General features: G+C 36.5%; 4 protein-coding genes and 1 pseudogene across 7 annotated transcripts; 3 read left to right on the top strand and 2 right to left on the bottom strand.

Moving 5' to 3' along the window:
• Positions 1-962: 962 nt before the first annotated feature.
• On the top strand, positions 963-4207 carry LOC121759668 (probable protein S-acyltransferase 14). Its single transcript, XM_042155336.1, has 7 exons — positions 963-1397; positions 2019-2229; positions 2322-2413; positions 2717-2840; positions 2916-3001; positions 3340-3405; positions 3606-4207. The coding sequence occupies exons 1-7, from the start codon at positions 1188-1190 to the stop codon at positions 3729-3731; spliced, it is 915 nt and encodes a 304-aa protein (XP_042011270.1). The 5' UTR covers positions 963-1187; the 3' UTR covers positions 3732-4207.
• A 380-nt stretch (positions 4208-4587) lies between these two features.
• Positions 4588-7387, top strand: LOC121784611. Of its 4 annotated transcripts, XM_042182799.1 has the most exons (8): positions 4656-4700; positions 5090-5190; positions 5352-5712; positions 5786-5958; positions 6037-6117; positions 6475-6549; positions 6627-6719; positions 6907-7387. In XM_042182799.1, the coding sequence occupies exons 3-6, from the start codon at positions 5373-5375 to the stop codon at positions 6487-6489; spliced, it is 609 nt and encodes a 202-aa protein (XP_042038733.1). In that variant the 5' UTR covers positions 4656-4700; positions 5090-5190; positions 5352-5372; the 3' UTR covers positions 6490-6549; positions 6627-6719; positions 6907-7387. The 4 variants fall into 4 exon arrangements, with proteins under 4 accessions (XP_042038747.1, XP_042038733.1, XP_042038740.1 ...); XM_042182813.1 differs by lacking the exon at positions 5090-5190 and having other exon boundaries at positions 4588-4700; XM_042182806.1 differs by lacking the exon at positions 5090-5190 and having other exon boundaries at positions 4661-4863.
• Positions 7388-7579: 192 nt separating this feature from the next.
• Positions 7580-9517, bottom strand: LOC121784637 (40S ribosomal protein S13). Its single transcript, XM_042182822.1, has 5 exons — positions 9364-9517; positions 9206-9278; positions 8228-8366; positions 7960-8146; positions 7580-7810 (listed from the first exon to the last, which is right to left on the bottom strand). The coding sequence occupies exons 1-5, from the start codon at positions 9384-9386 to the stop codon at positions 7777-7779; spliced, it is 456 nt and encodes a 151-aa protein (XP_042038756.1). The 5' UTR covers positions 9387-9517; the 3' UTR covers positions 7580-7776.
• A 1665-nt stretch (positions 9518-11182) lies between these two features.
• LOC121769108 lies at positions 11183-15285 on the top strand (annotated as a pseudogene).
• Positions 15286-16028: 743 nt separating this feature from the next.
• Positions 16029-18003, bottom strand: LOC121784605 (UDP-glucuronate 4-epimerase 3-like). Its single transcript, XM_042182779.1, has one exon. The coding sequence runs from the start codon at positions 17786-17788 to the stop codon at positions 16490-16492; it is 1299 nt and encodes a 432-aa protein (XP_042038713.1). The 5' UTR covers positions 17789-18003; the 3' UTR covers positions 16029-16489.
• Positions 18004-24509: the final 6506 nt, after the last annotated feature.

Below are 24509 nucleotides of genomic sequence, written 5' to 3'. Positions count from 1 at the left end.
GTTATATCTTTATAGATAGTACGAATTTAAATGTGCGAGTACCCATATTGTTTTAAACCAACTATGAATACATTATGGGTGTTCGGTTAGCAAGATTAAATCTCATGATTAAATATGTATCATGTTTGGTTCGTAAAATTGAACCCTTCAACTTAATCCTAGATGTATAGTCTCATGATAATTAGTCATAGCCTCCTCCTTTCAACTAAAATAATCCCACAACTTAATCCTAGATGGATAATCTCATGATATTAGTCATGACAACCGAACGCCACCTATACGTATAATATACACATCAACAACACATATTAATATTATCAATTCATTCCAACTTATATGTAAGGGTGGACATTCAGAGTTTATACTGGATTTTTGCCTAATTCTATCCGATCCGAAAATATGAAGTTTTATGAAATCGGTCCAAATTCAAAATTCCAAAAATTTAACACCAAAAATCTGAAAATCCAAAAATTTAATACCAATATCCAAAATTTAATAGATACTCATTTGTCTTAAAGTAGATGTCATACTCTCTCCTTTTAATTTATCCTACGAAAAATGTCACTTTTTTATGAAAAAAAGTTTTCTCTCTCATCAATATATAAAAATATATTTTTACTCACCATTTAACATACAAAACAATATCTCCTAAAATCTGAAGAGGAAGGAGGAAGTACAATATTTATTAAATTTATTTTGAATTTTAATATATCCGATTTATTTTAGTAATCCATCCGAACATCCTAATATTAAAAAAATTCCATCTAAATTTCAAATTTCAATTTATTTCAAAGGAATTTCAGATTTTAAATATTTTGTTCAACTTGGCAAAATGATTGCAACACAAATTGACCAACCAATTAATCATTTTCACCGGTCTCTCAAATTTTTTTTTTCAAAAACCTTAATTTCTTAAATCTTGCAGCACACATTTATATATTTAACCGGAAAAAAGAAGCAAATTGTAAAATCGCCCCACTAATTTTTCTCTCCCTCCCTCTCTCTCTCTTTATTTCACGCATGGCTTCCACCGTCGCAGGATTCATACACGCTAGGCGGGATCCATAAACCCTAACCAAACCCCCGAAATAACGCCAATTCAGAAGCTCAATTCACTGAATTTTCATCTCGCCTTCTGTTTCCTGTAGCTAATTTGGATTTGGTAATCGAATAATCAAACAATTATTATGCATAGATCTGGTGCCGCGATGGCGTGGAACGTGTTCAAGTTCTGTACTGCGCTGCGGGGGCTCGGCTCGATCATGATTTTACTGGTTCTCGGCGTCGTCGGCGTCAGCTATTACGCGGTGGTGATCACTAATTACGGCCCTGGACTCGCTGCCGGCGGCCTCGATTCACTCATCGCTTTCGTCGTCCTCACGATGTTCCATTTTCTGGTAATCAAATATAGGATTTTTCATTGTTTCAAAATCTGATGCTCCCCTGTCTGTGAAATTTGGAAGTCAATGTTTGTTGGAGTTTGATCTGTTCGTTTCTTCAATTTTAGTTCACTGGACTATTACGGGGATTTTTTTAAATGGATTTATAGATCTTCCTCTGGGTTGTGTTATTTTCTGCTGTACAAGATCAACTATTTCACATTGGTGCGTGGACTTGATAAGTGTAGATAATGACCGTTTTGTCTTTGATTTAATGGGAGTGAGCATCGTGGAAAACAATCGATTATTAATGGTCTTGATTCATGTGGTATAAAGATCTTTTCGATCAGGTAGAAACAATTTGGTGGGTGTATAATATTTGTATTCTGTTCGGCAAGTTTATGAATTCAACAATGTCCACTAGATTGATGACTATTGGAAATTGAACTAGTCATTGTTTGAGTTGAAGTTAGTGTTCTATCTGTCCAATTTGATGTACTGATTTATATTTTATAACAGCAGTGGAATACTGTAATTCTTTTTGCCTATCAAGTTTGAATTTTCTATAAATTGGACAAGTGACATATTGCTGCATGGCACATTCAATGAAATAAATCGCTAATAACATTCCTTCTGCAGTTGGTTATGCTGTTATGGAGTTATTTTTCGGTTGTCTTTACGGACCCAGGCACTGTACCTCCAAATTGGCGGCCGGCAGCAGATGAAGAAAGGGGAGATAATGATCCATTGACTGCATCAGAATTTCCACCTGATACCGAAAATGGTAGAATTCGCTTTTGTAGAAAGTGCAACCAATTGAAGCCACCTCGCTGCCATCACTGCTCTGTTTGTTAGTGCTTCTTGCATAAATCCTTGGAGATTGTTAGATTTCAATATTGTTTTTTCCATGACTGATGTGTTTTTGTTGGATTAACATCTTAGGTGGGAGGTGTGTACTGAAGATGGACCATCATTGTGTTTGGGTTGTCAATTGTGTGGGGGCACTAAACTACAAAAATTTCCTCCTCTTCCTGGTATTGTATTTTAACTTTCTGAGTGTTGTACTGGCTGACATTTTCCAAACCTGACATTTATGTTAATCGTCAATAGATTACTAAGCTTACAAACGCTGTTGGTCATAATATAGCTTCGGCACAGGATTTTTTGTCCATTGCATTTCCACCATTATAATTAGTGTTGTCACCTAAGGGTTTTTTTCATCTGTGGCATGGAAATGAATATGATCTGGGATTGTGTGGATCTTGTGAAGGCTCTGCATCTATATTCGATTCGCTTGATGGCATTGATTACATTATAATTTTCTTTTTTCTTTGCAGTTCTACACATTCCTTGAGACTAGCCTTGTGACTTTGTCATTACTCCCACACTTCATTGCATTCTTTAGTGATGGAGAGATCCCTGGAACTCCTGGAACTCTTGCAACCACATTTCTTGCATTTGGTATGGCAACCTCTCCTCTTCTTTCCTTTCCTAGTTTTTTTATATATTCGGCTGTGATATATCTAATGTTTGCAGTCCTGAATTTGGCATTTGCGTTGAGTGTAATGGGATTCCTAATTCTGCACATATCATTGGTGGCTGCCAACACTACAACTATTGAGGTACTTCACCTTCTTTTTGTTTGGATAATTCAAGATCAAGAATAAGCAAATGTCTCATCCTCATGGGACAGTGCTGATACACCAAGTTTTGATGTAACTTTCAGGATATGTTGAATGTACACCTGTATTTCAATGCTATACTTTCAGGAGCTACTTCCTAAAGCTCCTTATTTACTGCTTCCATCCTTTTGGTTATATTCCTCTGAAGCATGCAATTGTCACTGTTATTATTTTTTTAAAAATTACTTGACATGATTTTTGCTTTCTTTCTTCTCATTTCATAATTTGGATTTATGTGAGGTAATGATGCTGACGTTTTGTTGATTTTTTTACCGTAGGCTTATGAGAAAAAGTCTTCTCCAAAATGGCGTTATGATCTTGGGAGAAAAAGGAACTTTGAGCAGGTAAGGCTATAAATTTTCACTATAGTGTCCTCTGGAGTAACACTTCCAACTGTACTTGTCCCTTCTAGACATGAAGTTAAAATGACAATTAAAAATAGTCGATTTCAATTCTTCAACATACATTTGCAACAATACACATCTTCTTAAACACTGCCTTAGGTTTTTGCGCGTATCTTATACGACTGCTTGTTCTGTGATAGGTGTTTGGGATGGATAGGAAGTTCTGGTTTATGCCTGGTTACTCTGAAGAAGATCTGAGACGTATGCCCGCCCTCCATGGCCTCGAATACCCTTCGAAGCCCGAACTAGGTGCCCAAGAATTCTGAGATGGATGATAGCCACAAAAACATCATAGATTATGACATCTTGTTTAAAGTTGCTGGTGCCGTGAGCTAGGGGGTTCTGTTTTTCCACAGAATTTTTACAGCGGCTGCCTCGTGCAGAAGTATCAGCTGAGAATGGTGCAGAAGAAGAGTTTGATGGGTGGGAGCTGTGATTAGGATTATAGATGAGAATGATATATTGATGCATGGGGGTTAGAGAAGACATGGCTATCTATGATACAAGATTGCTGACTGTGGTGACGTGGCAGGCCAACCCAAAATTGTTGTAACATGTAAGCCTTGTTCTTTCCAAATGTAGATTAATCTTTAGGATTATGCGTATTGACACCAAGTACCCCTGTATTATAGTGAAATTCCACTTTTGTCAATCTTGCTCCTCTTTCTTTTATATGTATTGATTTATATTTTGACTCTTGAAAGAAAAACGTCGTCATATCTATTTTTCTTTGAAGGACTAACATGTGCAACATTAACTATTTTACCGTATATCCTAATAATTATTTTAGCTTAAAAAATCCCAACAATAATTTAATTATAAATTCGTACCGATGTCTCCATTTTTGTTTAACGTGTCCAGTCAAAAAATTTTCGAAGCCTCCAAGCTCTAGGGGCAATTCGATCTGGAAGTTTTTTGACGAATTTTTTATAAAGCAAAAAATTTAATATTATGTAAATAATTTTTTGTAATTATTCTAAGATCAAGATATTTTAATATTAAACGGCGTCACAAAATCGAAAAATCAGGATGCTGCTACATTCTAAATATAAAGTAGAAAAACATGCAACGTAAAATTCGAATTTTGAGAAAGCACGGGAACAATCTAGGCGCAGCACAAATCTGACACGTGTCAGCGTCACGGCTATATATGTTCCTTTGAGCTCGGGAAAAGTTTCGCTCTCACTTCTCGATATTCAATTTCTCTCTCATTCCGATCCAGAGGCTGAAAATAGGTAACTGCGCAATGAATTCATCCTATATTTCCGATTCGTTATTCGCTTATGATTCGTGCGTGTGTTTATAATTACTACTCGCTGCTGCAATTTTGACTAATACCTTGATATCGTGGATGATCGCGCGTAAATTGCCTTTTCGTTTCCACGTTATCAACGAACGGTGAGCTTGATTTGATCTTCTGTGCTTGTTGTTTCCGGATGGTGTTGCTATATTACAATTTTTTTTCTGAGAGAAGATGATTATTAACCGAGATGAGCTCGCAATTATGAGTTGAGTTGTTTTTTCCTAGAGCATGTGGAAGATTGGATATACCTTTAATTTCGAGATTTTGTGCTGCGCATGCTTATTGCGTTGCTTTGTTGAATGGTTGATGGCTCTTGCACAGGGTTGCTATGTGTGGGATTGCTAGGTTTATGTCTTTAATTTTTGCAGTCTCTGTACCGATGCATTTGGAGCTCAAACTGGTTTGTTTATGATTCCGTTCAAGTAAGAGAACATATTTGTGATCTTGTTTCTGGAAATACTACAAACACTTGGGGTTGAAGTCATTCTTTATGCATATGAAATTTATTTCCATTAGTTGTCAGTCATAGCATTAGAAATATAGTTTGCTCCACCGTTTTTGAAACATTTACTGAAACTTATAGGGAAGTGCAAGTGCAAGCACAATGAAAGGTGACAGAGAAGAAGTGAGAGAGGAGTCCAGAGCTGCTGGTAGGCAGCTCGACGGTTTTGATAGCACTGGTTTCCATGGAAGCATGTTTCCCAGCATATTTGGAGGGAAGGATCCTTTTGATGATCCTTTCTTTTCTCGTCCCCATGGGGCCTTTTTTGGCTCGGGCAAGATAAGCTCCGGTAATCCTGGTAACGTGCAGCCTATGAGCAGATCAAAAGGACTAGTGATAGAAGAGCTGGACAGTGATGCTGAAGATGAGGAGAATGATGTTCGTAGTCCCTCTTGGGCAAATAACAATCCACTTGTTGAGCATCCGGATGATCAGGATGATGGTAAATAGATGTGTCTTGGTTTTTGAATCCTGCAGAATGAAGTTCATGTGCTGATGACAGATCTAAATGACAGATTATGGAAAGAGTCCCAGAAAACTAAGGGACGTGTCATCCAGTGCAAATCAGATCAAAGTGGAACCAGAGAAACCATGGTCTCACAGTGTAAGCTTCCAGAAGGTGACATATGGTGGGATCAACGGATCATATTATACAGCAACAACTTCTCGTAGGACGGGAAGCGATGGAGTACGTCTATAACATTTGCTAAGTCTGGGTTTTCCATGTTGTTTGTTTATTTCTAATACTACAATTTTTCCTCTTCAGGTGACATGGGAAGAGAGCAAGCAGGCTGATCGAACGACAGGTCAAGCAGCCCACAAGGTCTCCAGAGGAATTCATGATAAGGTGAGCATACATTATCAGAGATATAGTATACACAGAATTTTACAACACTTGCATGATAGGGTTAGTTTACCTGCACTGTTACTCTTTTGAGACGAGGCAGAAAATTCTGTTTATTTAAATCTTTGACATTAGGTTACTTTCTCAAAATTGGGCAATATAGTGGAGCTCGACCCTGTGAAGTTTAGTTGTTTTTTCTTCTCAAATTTTCAGATAAAGTTCATGCATGATTTACAGCTGAAGCTAGCATGCCTAACATACAACGTGATTCTAGCTGTCTCTTCCAACGTTAACATGAAGTAATTGTACATAGAGGTGATGGTGTGTTGGGATCTGTTGACCGTTGCATATGTTCTGCAGGGGCATTCAGTCTAAGGACGCTTGGTTTGGATGGTAAAGTGGAAAGTGTGCAGACTCTACAAAACCTAAATGAAGGTTAGTTGTGTACAAAACAGAGATGGTGCACCCATTTCTGCTCAGTAGCAGGTTGCTGATGTAATGCTTTATTGCAGATGAGCTTGACAGCTTTGAAAAAGCATGGGGAGGCGTTGCGGACAATCACTTCCGTGGTAGGACTGATTCATTTGATTTTCCTAATATCTCAGGTAATATAAGTTGTTCTAATTATCAGGGGTCTTGTGTTTGCGCATATGTAAGGCTATAAAGTTGAAAATGGCTGAAAACTAAAAGCTGATCCTCACAGTTGATATCTGTGACATGATGGTGATATCAAGAACTACAACCCAGCTTCTAGGCATGCTAACACTTGTGATGATGTTCCGTGTGTGACAGGGATGCATAGCAATAGGCTTGGTCCATTGGCAGCCTGGAGAAGCTCATCCGATCCATTGCAAGAGCTGTCGCACACAAACAGAAGCAGGAGCTTCAATCAGGAGCAATCCACGAGAGGAAGACCGAAAAAGGTGGTTACCATAAACATTGAATAAACAAACCAGTAACAGCTGCAGCCATATAGATGGGCATCAGTTTTTAAGTGGTCGGTATGGATATCTTGAGTGTTTTCTTGGCATCTATTGAAGGACCTCTTGATTTCATGATGGTTGGATTGATGTTTGATATACTAGTAACCATCCTTCTGAAGTAGATGCACTAAATTAGATTAGGATAAGCTCAATTTTCAGATCTCTTGAAATCAGCCTTTTATTATGAAGGTTCCAAAAAAGGCCAACATTTTATTGCATGAGCAAATGTTTCAAGAAAGACTGTCGCCAAGAGCACAATATTCATAACCTATTTCAAAATAGTTTCTTAACATCTAATTCTCCAAATATTCAATCATGTGCAACACATACTACTTATTAATCTTCTCACACAAAACAAGAGTTGATTACGAACTGAGAATGCACGGTTGCGCCTGTATGCTATGAAAGAATGCAGGAGCTCATGGAGGCGGTGGATGCATCTTGCAAACATCACAAGCAACATAAATAATTACCCAGCAAAGTATACGACGAGGGGAAAATAAATAGCACAATGAGTAGCAGCCTTTCACAATGTAAGAGATCCATTAAACTCGTCATATATCAAAACATGCCTCAACAACTAAGGAAAAGTGTCTTCGATAACAGAGATTCTAGTAGGACCTCTCCTATACTGAGATAGGACTTGATTAACAAATCCTAGTCTCCAGTAAATTCTCTTCTAGGCCACGAGAGTGCTGGCGGTGGTAGATTCACTGCAAAGAAACCAACCAAGTTACTCAGTGCTCATTGAACACAGAAAGATATAAGCATGAGCCACATCATTTGTGCAGTCACCACGTGATGGTGGCTTACGAATACTTTACAGAAATCGCCTAGTTATCAAAAGTCAAGATGAACTTACTACTTCCAGACAGGTGGAAGCTTCTTGGTCTTCTTATAGTAGCGAGCGAGCCTGTGGATCCTGCTCTCAACAAGAATGAGCCTAAACTTGGAATCCTTGTCCTTCCTATTCCTCTCAAGATGCTTCCTGATGGCAACAGCCTTCTTAATAAGGTGGTACAAATCCTCAGGAATCTCAGGAGCAAGCCCTGTGTACAGGAAACAGTTAGACTCTTGCAACATTTAACAATTATGATGAGAAGAAAACATGAGACACTGAACAAACATACCATGGCCCTTGAGAATCCTCAAGATCTTGCTGCCAGTGACACTCTTCACCTGGGCAATGCCATGAGAATCACGAAGAATAACACCGATCTGGGATGGTGTCAAGCCCTTTTTGGCAAACTTACAAATGTTTTCTTCAACCTGAATCAGGAGATAAACATGAGCTGTCTGAATAAATCTGCTATTAGAGAAATGTATGAAATCTAATAACAATAATAGCATGTGTCAGCATGCAAAAATAGTTTATAACAATTAACTTCAACTACATCTATGTAGGGGGTAGTCTAGAAACAAATTTGGCATGTTCCTTTTTGAGGACTGGGGGCTAACAAACAAAGATACATAACCATCCTGTATTCAAAGCAATACTCAAAGAACACAGAATCATGGTTAAATGACAATCATACGAAATGCAGCAACAATGTGGAAGAGAATTACTATAACAAACACTAGATGATGAGAATTATGAACTTAACAAGAAAGACTATGAGAAAATCATGACTAAGATATAAACTGTAAACAATTGAAATTCATAACTTCAAAATTATGCCAGTTATGCTTACGAAGCCTTAATCTTATCTCCGCTGTTTCACCATCAGCCGTCCAATGAAAGTAGCAGAGATTATTAAGATTGTGACATATCCTACAACATTACACGAACACCTACTAGTATGTCTAGACAAAACCCATCCCATAGAGGTAATTGTTCACCACAAGACAAATTAGCTAACAAAAGATACATGATTACCTAATTATGCAGTTCATCAATGCCCTGAAATACCGACGAGAAAGATTACACAAAAACAATAATAACATGTTATCACAGAGCATATAACAATAAAGCATCACATTGTTCAACATTTCATTTTGAAGTTCAAATAAACACAACAGGCATTGAATATTAATATCAATCTAATGAAGTGCTAATGAGAAAATCTTCTGATTAGAAGAACGGGAAAAAAGGCACATTAATGACGTACATCCTGGGATGAGATTTTGAGCCAGCTCGGGGGCGTCCTCTTGTACGGAAGTGCCGACGCTGAAATACCCTTACTGAAACAATCGATAAAATGCAGTTTCAATAGTTATAACCGTAAACAGGGACAATCGAGCGAAAGTGAGGACCAAAAAAAGCTACCCTCTGCTGTGCATACGACCCATGGTGGCGGCTAAGGTTCGCGGCCCGGCGGCGGCTAGCTGATCAGCTGCTGTGGCGAAATGGTGTACAAAACCCTAGAGAAACGAAGGTAAAATCGGAAGTGAAAGGGTTTATATATGTGTCCAAAGCAGATTTGCAATTCAGTCCTTGACGTTTATATATTTTGCATTGTGCCCTGGGAGTGGAGAAATTATATGTATATAGCATAATCAATTAAAACAGCCAAATAGGTAAATTCCACATCAATTTTTCTGGAAAATAAATTCAATAAACAAACAATTTTCTATTTCCAAATAAATTTTCAAAAGGTGTTGGTTGAATGGTCTCAAATGTCTATCGGTGTGCGGCAGCCACATAAGCTAATTCTAACTCTAGTAAAATCATTAAATTTACCCATTTATGATTAAATTGATCAAATATGGATAGATCATAGATCTTCGTATTCACATATTCAGTTTCATTTTCCTATATTTTCACCAAATATGTCACTAAACAAACCCATTATTATTTAATACTCTAATATCGGGGGACGTGATCAATTGCTAACTAATTAGGAATTCAAAATTAAGATCAATTTTTAACCATTAGATTATGAGATTTAATTGTTGATATAATGTGAAGTGAATTATATTTAAAATTTAAATAATTATTAAATAAAATTAAAGGGGGTTAATATCAATTCTCTCTTATTAAAATTAACCTAAAACTTTAAATTTACATACCTCTCTCCATTTAAATTATTTTTTCACAAAAAATATATCAAATTAAAGTTAATTTTATAAGGATTTTAGCGAGATCTCAATTGCATATGTTCCGACGACGTTCGGATTATAAAATTTGATGATTTTTATTTCAATTTTCGTATATGTTGATAAACACATTTTTTTATCAACAAGTATATCAAAAAATTTGAATATAATGCAGGTAAAATCTCAATATAATGCATGCAAGATTTGAATATAATGCAGGTAAAATCTCAATAAAATTGTGTTGATATTTTCGTGTACTTATGTTGAAATACTCATGTTATTATGTTGATATTTGTAATACATTACGTTGATATAAAAAAACACGAAATTTATGATATGATAGCAAAATGACGATCTTACTCATTTGTTGATATTTTGTCTACTATTTATTGAAATTCGTAAGATTTAATTTCATCCACTTATTTTAAAATTTAAAGGTGAAGATTTGGTCTTGATTTTAGATTATGATGTTATAAATATAACAGAACCTTTCTACCTTCTATCCAGAGTAGGCTAAAACATAGTAAGCGTTAATTTAAAATATATTACTGCAAGTAATGAAAAGAATACAGTAAATTATTTTGACGTACAAAAATAAATAGTAGGCCGACCCTATTTACACGGGATATCTTAGAGCATCCACAATAGTGGACGAGCGACTAGCCAGCCGCTTGTCCGTCGCGCTCATCCACTATTGCGACCAGCGAGACCTCCGTTCGACTAGCGGCAAACTATAAAGATTCAAGGCATACTAAACTTTGTTTAAATTGTTGGTTTTTTTGTTGCATTGTATTATTTTAAAAAAAAATTATTTAATAAAATTATTATTACACTTTCTCTGCCCGTATTTGGGTCGAAATTTTAATTCCATAATTGCATATTCGCGAATTTGTGAATTTTTATTATTATACATGTCCGCGGGTATATCCTAGTGCTTGTCAGTGGGGTGGGAAGTCCTAGTGGCGTGAAAGAAGGTGTTTTTGGGAAGTCCTTCGTACTGCTAGCCCGTGAGGAAGTCCTTCATACTGCTCTTATTATGATAGGCTGAGTGATGCTTGAACTCTAGAATCAGATAAACGTGACTGGAATTTGATTTCGTGGATCCTGTGCTTCTGCTAAAAGTTGGTAACTAACTCAAGTTGATCTCATCTTGAAATGCTTTCATGGACAAGTTTTGCGATAGAATGAACCAAATTGTCCTTCAATTTTTATTACATGAGTAGAATTGCATGTGTGTTTTGCTAAGTTGCAAGCATGGAACGAATCGATGTTCAAACCCTAACATTTTGGGTTAAATTGGAGTATATTACGTATATCGTTTTTTTACAGGGGATGTCTGTTTGGGGGTAATGTCGTTTTCTAATTTGTGCATACAACAACGGAAACTGCATCATACCTTATAATTTTAGTTGGTATTGTCATTTCAGCTGAGAGTAGATATTAAGCTATCTGAGGGAGTCCAGTCCAGTCCAGTATGCTGCTGGGAAAGAGAATATGTGTTGGATGGAATCGGTTGCTTTTACTTCTTCTGGTGGTTATTTTAATCACCCGCTTGCTATCAGGTAGATTAGACCATTTCACTGTTCCTTTATGATTTCATTCTGTTTTTATGCGTATGAAATGGAAATATCAAATAAGGATGCTCTTCTTTCAGTCAAGGAGCTCCATCAACAAAGGGATTTTCAGGATGTGCCTAAGGAGAAGCCAAAGCCTGTTCCTCTTATCCAAGGACCTGCTGCTGGGGAGGGACTTTCCGACCGTTTGCAATGCCAAGGTTGGATAAATTCCGTCTTCTCTGTGGAGAAGTTTTAGCTTCTATCTTCATGAGATTTGAATTCCATTAGTTACAACTAAATTGTGCACTAGGTTTTATTGTCTAATCCATGTTATAAATATGTGTCAACCGATAATTGAGTGTTCCGTCAACTTCCTTTTTTATTTTTATGAGCATTTGCTATATTAGGCATTTATCACATTGATTATTCCATCTCAAATTTATCTATACACAGAGTTTTTGTGCTGTTGCTATATTTCATCTCAAATGCATGACTGTTAAACTTATCATTCGTTACCTTAGTGCTCAACCTACAACATTTTCAGGAACAAGGGCGCTTAACACAACACAATTTGGGAGCATCCCTAAGAACTGTCTCTCAATTGTAACTTTTGTCACCGTATTCACTATCTACAACTCTACAGCTGACAGTAGACCAACTGAGCTGGTTACTGTTGGGAACATGTCATATAACAAAGTGGAGAGGTCGATGGCCATTTTGAATGTTTTCTTAAAGTTTGTTCAGGTATTTGTTATTATGATTTTCAAAACAACCATTATTGAAATTATTTTGATTTTGTGTGTAGTTATGGCAATCCTATGGAGCAATATTAGTGTGCATAGGATATCCACAGTTCTAACTTCTGAGTTTTTTGAATTATCAGTAATTGAATTATTTGAATTTTATTCACCTGCATGGTAATTTGTCATCTAAGGAAGATGTAATCGGAAGTGCGCACTCTTGTGTCCTCCTCACTCTCTTCCGGCATCTTCACATAACTTGAGAGCTTTTTAGATATCATATCACTGAATATCTGTGTTTAGTAAATTTTTTCTTTCTTCATGCTTCTATAACTTGAAGCTGAACTTCTTATTATAGCTTAAGCTTCATGTTGGCAATTTGGTTTGTTAAATAGATTTGACTTGCTTTGCAGAAACTGTCCATTTTTCATTTAATGTAAACTGCAATATAAGCTTCAATTATCTCATTTTCAAAAATGGATGTGTATCATCGATGAGTACTATTAGAAAAAATATATTGGAAAGCATTTCTGGAGTCAGTGGGTCGGATATCTGTAGTCAATAGCTGTCTTGGTGCTTTAATCATTACAGCTTACATCTATAACAAGGGTTAGTCCTAAGCCATGGGGTTGTGATTCTTCTATTGCTCTATATAAACCATTGGTAATCAATTCATCAATTTTCTGTTTGTCTGCTATAAGTTTCCTGGATCTACAATTTTAATACCATAAGTTCCTGCAACAATCATTTGATGTTTCTTTGTTTACTATCTATCCATAATGATGCATCGGTAATGGTGACGTGAATTAATGACAGCATCTTATTACCAGAATTTTTCCACTATTCCCAACTGGGTTAAATTTATCACACTATGTGCAATGTCATTTAATTTGTCTCAGTTGAACCAACTAATTTGATGCTCCATAAATGATTCTAGGAAGCCATGTATGGATGCCATGTTGTCATTCTTACTGATCCCACCTCTGATCTTCCTCTGCCTAGAGATCGCCTCACCATTCAACCAATAAAAGGTGAATATTCGAGAGACAAGTTGATGCTTCAAAGAATCAAGTCGTACATTGTAAGAGCACAGAGCACTGTCTATTCTTATCATTCTCTGCTTAACTAAGTTTGGTGGTATGCATTAGATAATGGTAGTCAACTAGTATGTGTCAGAACAGCTGATTTAAAATTTCAAAATGGCTTTATTTCTTTCTTTCTTTTACATGCTCACGTGATGTTAAATGCAAGCCTTTTGAGTCGTCTTCCTTGGTGAACCTTTAAATTTTCTTGTTTGCCCAAGGAACAAGATAGTGGATTTTTATATCTATGCTCTGTTGATACTCTTTCTTTGCGTATTGTACTTCACTTATATTTATAAATATCTTGAAATATTTAAGTCAAAGCTAATGTTTTATCATATGTAAGAACCATCTCCCTAACATTTTGCTGGATTTTATTTAAAAAGTTGATATACAGTTTAGTAGCTAGACTTTCCCACATCTGTTGCTTGTGCAGATATTTCTACAAACAAGACTTGAGAAGCTTAAACAGGACCAGGAACCAGAAACTCATTTCATTTTCACGGATTCTGATATCGCAGTAATAGGAGACCTTGATGATATATTTTCTGACTATCGTGATTTTGATCTGGCTCTTACCTTCCGCAACAACAAAGATCAACCTCTAAATTCAGGATTCATTGCCGTAAGGGGCACTGCTGATGGAATTCAAAGGTACATTGTGCTTTCTCTTTGGCATCCAGGCCTAAAAATTGTTCTGTGGCAGTTTCAGAGTATATATTCTTCTAGTTCTATTTTATCCGTCCGTGGTTCTCATAATTTGTCCATATTGCCAAAATTGGTGCTTGATATGAATAAATAATATACTCTCTTTGTCCACAGGGGCATGGCGTTCTTACAAGAAGTACTAGAAGTTTACAGTTCAAAATTTATGCGAGCTTCTCGAATGCTTGGAGACCAATTAGCTCTTGCATGGGTTGTTAAATCTGAACCCAACTTTAACATGAAAAGGTTCTCTAGGAGAGAGGCTTTCCAATACATGATTGGTGGTGCTTCGGTGCTTTTCCTACCGTGCTCGCTTTATAATTGGACACCACCAGAGGGTGCAGGCCAATTTCGTGGAAGGAATGCCTTTGGGTGTGAAGGTAAAAAACACTACAAAATCTGTTTATTCTTATTCAGTTATTGGCTAAAGTTTTTAAACAACACTTTTTTCTCTCAGAATCTAATTCATTTCTGGACATAGGTAGTCCATTTTAAAGGATCAAGAAAACGACTGATGCTCGAGGCCTGGAACTACTACCTGTCGTCTCGTCATAACCTCCCCGATATGCTATGCCTCATCTTGAGAAGTGGAAGAGCAAAATATGACTTCCGAACTCTGTATGGGCTTCTTTTTGCCGTAGCAACTATCATTATCATTATCAAGTTACATAATTTGATCCCTTCAAATTGAAGGTGTTTCGATGAACTGATGCTTCATCAGGTCCTTCACTCACTGTCACAGGAGACCATGTTCCTGCAGAGCTCCTTAACGGGGGTGGTTGTTGGTTTCAAGAAGTTAGTATCTGCTACTACCCAGCATGAGATTATCCGGGGACAAGAAGAAATCCACGTCCGCCAACACGTCTCACTTCTTTGGCACTAACTCTACCTGTCTTTCCTTTCTCAGCTTCAAAGGCGTGTGCTTTAGAGTGAGTTTTGGTTCGAAAATAGTTCGATTGAATAGCGACAGATAACCTATAAACTCAAGTTTTCACTTTTCTGTATGGATCTCATGTGACTATGAATTCGTTACTGATATTTTTTTTTCTTGAAGAGGTAAAAAAAAGTGGTCCAGTTACTATTATGTCGAGTTCAGTATTTGAAGTATTGTCAAATGGTGCAAAAAAGAAAGAAAAACGTTGGCCTATTTAGGCAATCAATTGCTACATGTCACTTCCTTTAAACGGCAATTCAACAAAATTGCAACGCTCTTCACTTCCAAGTCAAGACATATCAATTAATAAATCGAAATATGAAGAAGAATTGCGAAGTAGGATTAATCCCCACTTTCTTTCTTTCTTTAACGGAAAAGCAAAAGCTAAATTCTTGATTTGTATTCCCCTAATTTCTTGGCATCTGTATCAGTATTTCCATTCTAGGTCAGAAACCTAAGTTTTCCAAAGACAAAATCACTAGGGCTTTTTTTGTGTTGCTTTAAAAAGCAACCACTTTCAATTCTTTAGCCATATGCTACAATCCCTCAATACCACCTCCAATCAATATATAACTATGTTTTGTTTCTTACATTAACTGTGCAGGGTAAATTCCTATATGACTTGATCTATGAATCTAAACTGAATTTGGTTAAAGAAGTTAATGATGGGTTCACATTAAATCAAGATCCACTTAATACCAAGACATGAAAACAAAACCCCCTAACAACTGACAAGATTCTACAAGAGCCCACAAAATCCTTACACCAAAATCAGTACTACAAGTTAGTAAAACATCTTGTATCAAAGCAAAAACAGTTAAGCTCATCGTAAGCATGCCCAAAGCAGCAAGAAAGGGAAGAACATTGTACATGAGCAGTAACACCTTCAACAGAATACTGTCATTTTTCATCTTAATGAGTGCAGAAACATGAAACAAAGTTCATTTATTGATACACAACAGCAAAGCGAGTGCTATATTTGAATCGGATTTGGATCGACACATGTCCATCAAAATCAGCAAGTTGTTCCACCAGTTTATGAATTCTACAACAAGTAAACTACAACAAATACAATCAATCCCATGAATGACAATATCTTGTGTGGCCTTTGATGCAGATCACAAACACCAGGTGAAATCAATCAATGCCCACAGGCCACAAGAACTTCAATCGTGGGATCAGGAATCTCATCCTTATACGATGAAATCATGATACTCGAAAGCAAGAACAATTGTGCCAACAAAACACAGATATAGATTAAGAAACAATTATAAGAATAGGAATGGAAAAGAATAGAATGGGTTCTACCGCACAAAGCCAAAACTTTTTGTATCCACTATCATTGCGCGCTCTTCTTGCCACTCCCATAGTAACTGAGGTACCACCGCGCAAACTTCTTCAGCCCTGTTTGCAGATCTGTCGTGGGCTTATACCCGAGCTCCCTCTGCGCCAAACTTATATTGGCATGTGTAAACTGCACATCCCCATTCCTAGGCAGCTTCATAACCAACCTCTTCGCCTTCACCTTGAGCAATCTCTCCAAGATGCTCACAAGATTCGATACAGGCACAGGCGAAGTGTTCCCCAGATTGTACACCCGCAGCTGAGCCTGCCCCTTCTTCTTCCCACCACTGCCAGTGCTCTTCTCAGCAGTATCCAATGCAGCCAAACACCCCTTCACTATATCATCAATGTAGGTGAAATCCCTAGCCACAGTCCCATGATTAGCACCCTCAAAGATGGGAATCGACTTCCCTTTCAACATATCCCTAGTGAAGAAGAAATATGCCATATCAGGCCTCCCCCACGGCCCATAAACCGTGAAGAACCTCAATCCGGTGAGGGAAAGCCCGTAGATGTGATTGTAAGTATGTGCAATCTCCTCACCAGCCTTCTTAGTTGCAGCATACAAACTCGCAGGCTGATCAGTCCTATCCCTCTCCGAAAACGGCACCTTGGTGTTCAATCCATACACAGAGCTACTCGAAGCCCACACAATCGAAGGCTGAGGGTTTGCTTCCTTGCAAACCTCAAGCAAGCTGACTAATCCAGCAATGTTGCTATGCACATAAGAGCTTGGATTCTCCATAGCATAACGAACTCCGGCCTGCGCTGCCAGATGCATAACATGAGTAAAAGGCACGATTTCAAAAAGCTTCCTCAACAGAGAAGCATCATTGATATCTCCCTCAACAATATACACCCCTGTGCGCTCCAACAGAGCCTGCCTCGCCTTCTTGAGCGAGGGATCATAGTAATGATTAAAATTATCAAGGCCCACGACGCCATCGCCCCGCCGCTTGAGGGCGGCGGAGACGTGTGTGCCGACAAAACCGGCGGCACCGGTTACTAAAACAGAAATCCCATTTCTGGACCTAATCTTAGCTGAGGCTCTGACCCTTTTCTCAAAGTTAGCATCTCGATAGAAACTGGACCTAAGCGACCTTCTAGAAGGATCTGAGGTAGTGTGGGGCGATGAAGATGGTGATCTGTAAAAGAAGAGATAGATCAATCCGAGAAACACAAGCGACCAGAAAGTGAGCTTAGCTAGAGACGAATGCAGCCGCAGCCTATAGTAGGGTGATTTCTCGATCTTGAACTTTCCCGGGGTTGATGGGGCGCAGTCAATGTGCTTCATCTGTGGCGAAATCCACTGAATTTGTTGATAGATTTGCGAGCTGCCCCACTTGGAAATTCGGTGCTGATTTTAGTTTGAAAATGCTAGGGTTTTGGTTGGGGATTTTGCAATTACTTCTTGGCTTGCGAAATTGGCGGATGCGGTGTTCAAGATTGGAGAGAAGAAGCCAAAGGGTATCTCAAAATAGACTTCTTTTTCTCTTTTGGTTATTAATGGAGGTGGGGTTGGTGGTGGTGGTGGCGATGGTGTATTTTTCTTTTCTTTTTTCTTTATTTTCTTTTATTTTCTTTTTTTTTTTTGCTTTTGTGTTGGGTTGTCTTTTTTACTTTTATTCCATTGCTTCACTTGTGAAATAAAATGTGAAGAATTTGATGAATGTTTAATGGAATGATTGGGGAAGAGAGAGAGGGGATTGAAGCAATAGTTTCAAAAAAATTTAAATTTTTATTGGTAAGTCAAACACAGACTGTCATTAATGGCAAAGATTAACGTCAATATCCATGAGATTTAGCGAGAGTTTAATTGTAATTAGTGCTTATTTAGGGGTTTTTCATTTGTATATTTGGTTGATTATTTGGTTATATTATAGATATTTATAGAATATGTAGTACATTTCTAAATGTATAAGTAATTGTATGAGTGTAGAAGATTATATATGTATAAATTGAAATGATGCACTATATAAATAGAATACGTCCTCATTATGATATTATGGTTGGAACTTATCTGGCTAAATAGATCCTCTATTTTGTTATGTTTATTTATTTAGTTCTTGTTTTGATTAATTGTTAAGATAAATAGAAAAAAGGTGTTGTGGTGGTTTGAGTGTTGAGGGGTTTTACTTTTTGATTTGTTGTAAAGTGGCTTGAAATTCATGGCTTGATTATCACATGGGTTTGTTGCAAGACAAAAAATATTAGTAGTATATGCCTACCTTGAAGGAATGTGAATATTGGAGTAGTGAGTTTTTGACATTTGTGAATGATTAAGAAGCACTGAAATAGTATTTGTTTGTGTTTGTTCAGGAATTATTTTAGTGATATTTTATGTGTTCAGAATTTAGATGGGTAAAGGGAGATTGATTCCATTTATATATGTATATAGATAGTGTTTGATTTTCTAGATAAAATAATATTAAGATATAATTTATGATTAAGTTGTTAGATTATTTTAATCGAAAAAGATTGGTAATAATTAATTATCATATAATTATTCATTTAAGATTAAATAGTAGGATTTAATATTATAAACAAAACATAATACATGTTAAATCATCATATATAATCTTACTATCCTAACAGTCCCGTAGCAATCAAAATTTGTAAATCTACTTCTCTATCAATATAAAATTTCACGAGGGATCATTATTAACACAATTTTATATTTTAAGTTATGAAGTACTCCTTAAAAAATGTTATGAAGTACTCTTACTTGTTATTTTTCTCAAGGAATTCCTTCAATTCAAATCAATATATAGCAAATGATGTGTGCATACAATTTAAAAAATTAGTGCTACTATATTATTATTCGATGAAACTAGTAATAAGTAAAAACTTTTTTGGTAAACTTTAGGCTTGACTTTCTAAATCCTTACTTCATTAGATGGTGGGTGAGATTTGTGGGGATATGGATTTTCTTGAAAGTACCACATTCATGTTTATTTTATTATTTCAAGATAGTTTGATAATCACTTAAGGAATAGTATTAGAATGCCTCTATCCTAATTCTCTAATTTTAAAATATTTTACAAGAGATAAGAATTTTAAGGAATAGTATTAGAATGCCTCTATCCTAATTCTCTAATTTTAAAATATTTTACAAGAGATAAGAATTATTCTGTTTCTTCAGTTGCTTTAAATTTCGCCGAAAGCAATTCGCGTTTTACTCATGTTACATTGATATTAGATTTATGGAGCCAACGCAATTATTGCGTATTTATATTTAAAAACCAAACTTTTGCTTTTATTACGTTAAAAGCCATACATGTTAAATCAAGTTGCTAAGTCAATAAACGTTTGATTTAAGATTCACTGCGCTACTGGATAAATTTAATATCGAGTAGTTGATTTTGAATACACATCTGATATTTGTTTATACTTATATGTTGTTCAATAAAATATTGTAAATATAATTCTCATGTGAGTATATTTTTACATACAATTCCACTACACTGCGCCTTCGCATTATTGCGATGTACACCGATATTAAGAGCATCCCCATCCGTGCTCATGCCAACGAGCACGGATGTGGATCCGGACCAACTTTTATTACTTTTTTACTCCCTGCTACTAGCCAAGAGTACAATACCCATATCCATGCTCTTCCGCAAAGACAAGCTCAAGGGTCCCACCATTCTATTATTCAATTTAAATAAAAATATTTTCACTAAATTAAAATGCATTAAAAATACCGGAATAATATTACAAATTACAAAAAAATTAAAATTACATAATTAAATTTCTAAAAATTTAAAATTACATAATTAAAATCATAAAAATTAAAAATTACATAATTAAACACCTAAAAAATAAAAAAATGCATAATTAAACTCCTAAAAAATAAAAATTACATAATTAAAGGCTAAAATACCCCCGTGGAAGACTATTCATCCGACTCTACTCCCAATGTTCTTTGGAGACCTCGTATCATTGCTACATGCGATCGAAGTTGCTCGGGGGGTCATATTTGACCTATCGACCAAATTGAGTTGGACCAAAACCCCCCCACAACGAGTTGGTGAGGGGTTGAGGTGGCACAAAGGGAGCGGGAGCGGGAGCGGGGGCAGATGGAATCGCGGCGCGATGGCGGTTGGTCGTCGACTTATTCCTTCCTTGCGGCCGGCGTTGGGAACTACTCGGGCCGGCGTCGGGGCTACCCAAGTTAGCTCCGGCGAACTGGGTGGACACCTCATCGGAGCCAGCGTCGAATAGGGATACCGACCTCGGCCGTTTGCCGGAGGAGCTAGAGGAGGATGCTACGCCTCCCCTGTACTTCGGATGCCCACGCACCTCCTGCCAAACATTGAGGTACTTGAACGGTTTGTAGTGTTGGGATTGGTAGGTCGCCAACGCGGCACTGATGATGTCGACCTCGCTTCAGCCGCTCCCCGCCGAACGCTCTTCCTGGAGGTAATACCCTTGGAACTTTTGGATTTCTTCGTTTGCTCTGTATATGGCATTGCGCACCATACTCTCATTGCGCTAGATTGTTCCAGCCGGCCGGTTTTCATTGTACTGGCGACAGATGCGCCACCAAAAATGGTCCCCGGATTGGTTCGTGTCAATCTCCGGATCTTCGGAGATAGACAAAAATGCTTTGAATAATTGCTCCATCTCCCCTGGAGTGTACGGGGTGCGGACACCACGAGTAGGAAGAGTAGGAGTTTGAGTGCCGCCGCTCCCTCCCGCTCTAGGTACGGGTGGTTCGGGTGCCCACCCGTATTGCCCATCGGGGGCATCTTGGTCGTCGATCGGGTAAGGCCGGTAGCCACTCGGAGCTTGCGAACTTTGGGTTTGAGGAGGTGCCGAAAATTCCGTTTCCGGACTAGGAAATGGTTGTGAACCGAACCATTTGTGGTTCCAACCGTGGGAGGTGGAGGGGTGATCGCCGGAGCCGGATATTTTTTTGTTAAGAGTGAAAGAAAGATTGAGAATTGTAAGAATGTAAATGTGAGAATTGTGTAGTGTGGTGTGAAATTTTTTGTGTGGAAGTGGGGTAATTATAGATGAAAATGTGTATTTTTGGGGAAAAAATTGAAAAAATAAATTAAAAGTGGGGAGAATTTTTTGGGAATTGGGATTTTTTTATATTTTTAATCGGGTTTTTTAATTAAAATTTTATTTTTTTTAAAAAAATTAAACGGATTTGTCGCTGGCCAATCAGGAGCCGCCACGTCAGCTGCTCGCTGGCACGGACGTGCTCTTAGCTAAGAGTAGCGGCGCGCCAGCGGCAAGAGCGCAGCGGCGAGCAGCGTTCCGCCGCGCCGCTGGTACGGACGGACGGACGCCGTCCTTCTACGCTGCGGATAATTTGTACACTTTAGAAGCTCAGAAATTGCTTTGATCCATTTTTCTTTTTTCAATTTTTCTTTGTTAAACTTTATATATATTTTTTTCAATAATTGGGTTTATAATAATTTTGTGATTTAAACGAAAAGTGGAGTATAAAATACTCCTAGGTTCAAGAGTTAGTAGCAGTCAAATTTAAATGTGCAGTGATTTCGTGGTGCAGGCAAAGCCAATTTTATTCAACAACTTTATGCCTCAATTTCATTGTTGTTAGTATTATTTATTTATTAGGTTATAGTATCATCTTAATGTACTATTATTATTATTATTTTATTATTATCGTCGTCATCAAATCACTCTACCTAACTAGAAGTTGCTTCAACAGAAAGATTTTGTGACTTTGCTATAACAAAAATTAGAAGTCAAATTGAAGAAACTGAGGAAAGATGGCAACAAAATAGCCCAAAATTACCCCAAAAATCACAAAAACTAATAAGCTCTTCTTCATTATAACCAAATTTTCAAACAAATAGTAACTATACTGTATTACGAAAAATGGGGAAAATACCATGCATCAATTAATAATACACAAATGAAATAAAATATTCACCAAAACTTGATATGAAGGAATGTGATCCTCTTTCCTTTTGCATCTAATTTTAGTGAGTCCATGTGCAACTTTATGGAGAAGATGAGATTGTTGTTCCCAACTAATATCCTCTCTATAAAGGCAAAATTTACAACAATGAAAATGACAAAACAAAGGTTGAATTGAGGTAGTGTTAGTAAATGCCAAAATCAAGAGTTAATCCGTGATTTGATGAGATGTGGAAATCAATAATTGAGCGACAATAAGAGCATCCAAATTCGTGTTCTTGCCAACGAGCACGGATGTGAGTCCGAACCTACTTTTACTCACTGCTCTTAGGCAAGAGCACAACACCCACATCCGTACTCTTCCGCAAGGACATGCTCAAAGATCCCACCATTCTATTATTCAATTTAAATAAAAACATTTCCACAATATTAAAATGCATTAAAATACCCAAAATACTATTACTAATTACTAAAAAATTAAAAATTACATAATTAAAATCCTAAAAATTAAAAATTTTATAATTAAAGTCTTAAAAATTACATAATTTAAATCTTAAAAATTAAAAATTACATAATTAAATTCATAAGTGGCCGAATTTCGTCCAAATGGATGATGAATGTGTGAATTTATAGATGATTTTGGGATTATTTTTTTAAAAAAAAATTCAAAAAAAATTAAAAAACGGTAATAAAACGGCTATATTTTTGGGGATCCGAATTTTTTTTTTAATTTTTGGTATTACTTTCGATTTTTTTTAAAAAAATGCCAACGGCCAATAGAAACACGCCACGTCGCCCTGCTCAGTGGCACGGACGTGCTCGATGCATCGAGCAGCGCCGTGCCAGCGGCAAGAGTGCAGCAGCGGACAGGGGTGTCCTTGCCAGCGGCACGGATGGACGGACGAATGTCACCGCTGTGGATGCTCTAAGAAAACAAATGTAACGAGGAAATCAAGAATTAGGGGATAATAAAATAACATGCTGCAAAAAATGAATTAATTATTTACATCTTCTCCTCCATCACTGTCACACCTCAATCTCAACCATGTGATATGTTATAAGGTGACACTCTTTCTCTTTCTCTTTCTCTTTCTCTTTCTCTTTCTCTTTCTCTTTCTCATAATATACATATATATATACATATACACACACTGTGCGTGTGGTGTGTTCATGAATCATATGCTTCCATTTGTGTGACTATGAAACGGTAAATTAAATGTAACTGTCAATACTTTGTTTGATTCAATAATATTTCAGAAGTGATGTTACCTTTGTCTGCAAATTGATAACATAATTTAATACTCCACCAATAGACTTAGTCCACATATAAATTCAAATCGTTACTAGCTAAAATTGACTAGTTATCCGATTTGCATATTTTAGGGTGAGAATTCAATTTTTTTTAAAAAAATCGATTTTAGCCAAATTGAATTGAATTATCCAAAAAATCAAATCCAAAAAATTGAAATCCAAAATATAAAATCGATTTGAATCGAAAAATCAATACTTCGTAAATATATCTAAAAAATTCTGAAAAATTAAACTCAAATTACAAAAATCGAACCAAAAAAACTAAAACTGCACAATACATCCAAAAAGTAAAAAAAAATCTAAAAATTAATTTTCTGACACAAAATTATATTGTATCAACCAATTAATATATATATATATATATATATAGGGTTGTGATCAATTGAGATTTTTTAGCTTAATTGAGAATTGAGATGCATTATAAGCCACTCATTTTTATTAAATGAGTGGTCTAGAATTTGCCACATGGAAAATATTTTTACATTAATTAATTGTGAAAGGGCATATTTGTAATTTCATCATATATTTTATTTAATAAATATTTTTTTTATTTTTTTTAAAAAAATTATTTTTTTTTCGATTTTTTATTTTTTATTTATTTTATTTATTTATTATTTTTTTTGTCAACTACATATACAATTCATGTCAACTACACACATGTAATGTCAACTACATATACAATTCATGTCAACTACACATATATAATGTCAATTATAAGCTGTTGACATTTGATGTGCAGAGCTATTGACATTTGATGTGCAGACTACACATCGTAGTTGACATAATGTCTCAGTAGTTGACATCGC

This window comes from Salvia splendens, chromosome 2 (assembly GCF_004379255.2).
Source record: "Salvia splendens isolate huo1 chromosome 2, SspV2, whole genome shotgun sequence".
In the NCBI taxonomy this organism is placed as follows: Eukaryota; Viridiplantae; Streptophyta; class Magnoliopsida; order Lamiales; family Lamiaceae; genus Salvia; species Salvia splendens.
Note: the sequence above shows the minus strand (reverse complement) of the source record. Positions and strands in the feature narration are given on the sequence as shown.

Coding starts and splice junctions, on each gene's coding strand:
- LOC121759668 (XM_042155336.1), top strand. CDS start 1,188: ATGCATAGATCTGGTGCCGCGATGGCGTGGAACGTGTTCAAGTTCTGT. Junction 2,230..2,321: donor CTGCCATCACTGCTCTGTTT/GTTAGTGCTTCT, acceptor TTAACATCTTAG/GTGGGAGGTGTGTACTGAAG. Junction 2,414..2,716: donor AAAATTTCCTCCTCTTCCTG/GTATTGTATTTT, acceptor TTTTCTTTGCAG/TTCTACACATTCCTTGAGAC.
- LOC121784611 (XM_042182813.1), top strand. CDS start 5,373: ATGAAAGGTGACAGAGAAGAAGTGAGAGAGGAGTCCAGAGCTGCTGGT. Junction 5,713..5,785: donor TCCGGATGATCAGGATGATG/GTAAATAGATGT, acceptor TCTAAATGACAG/ATTATGGAAAGAGTCCCAGA. Junction 5,959..6,036: donor GTAGGACGGGAAGCGATGGA/GTACGTCTATAA, acceptor TTTCCTCTTCAG/GTGACATGGGAAGAGAGCAA.
- LOC121784637 (XM_042182822.1), bottom strand. CDS start 9,386: ATGGGTCGTATGCACAGCAGAGG. Junction 8,367..9,205: donor TCAAAATCTCATCCCAGGAT/GTACGTCATTAA, acceptor CTCCTGATTCAG/GTTGAAGAAAACATTTGTAA. Junction 7,811..7,959: donor CTTCCACCTGTCTGGAAGTA/GTAAGTTCATCT, acceptor GTTTCTTTGCAG/TGAATCTACCACCGCCAGCA.
- LOC121784605 (XM_042182779.1), bottom strand. CDS start 17,788: ATGAAGCACATTGACTGCGCCCCATCAACCCCGGGAAAGTTCAAGATC.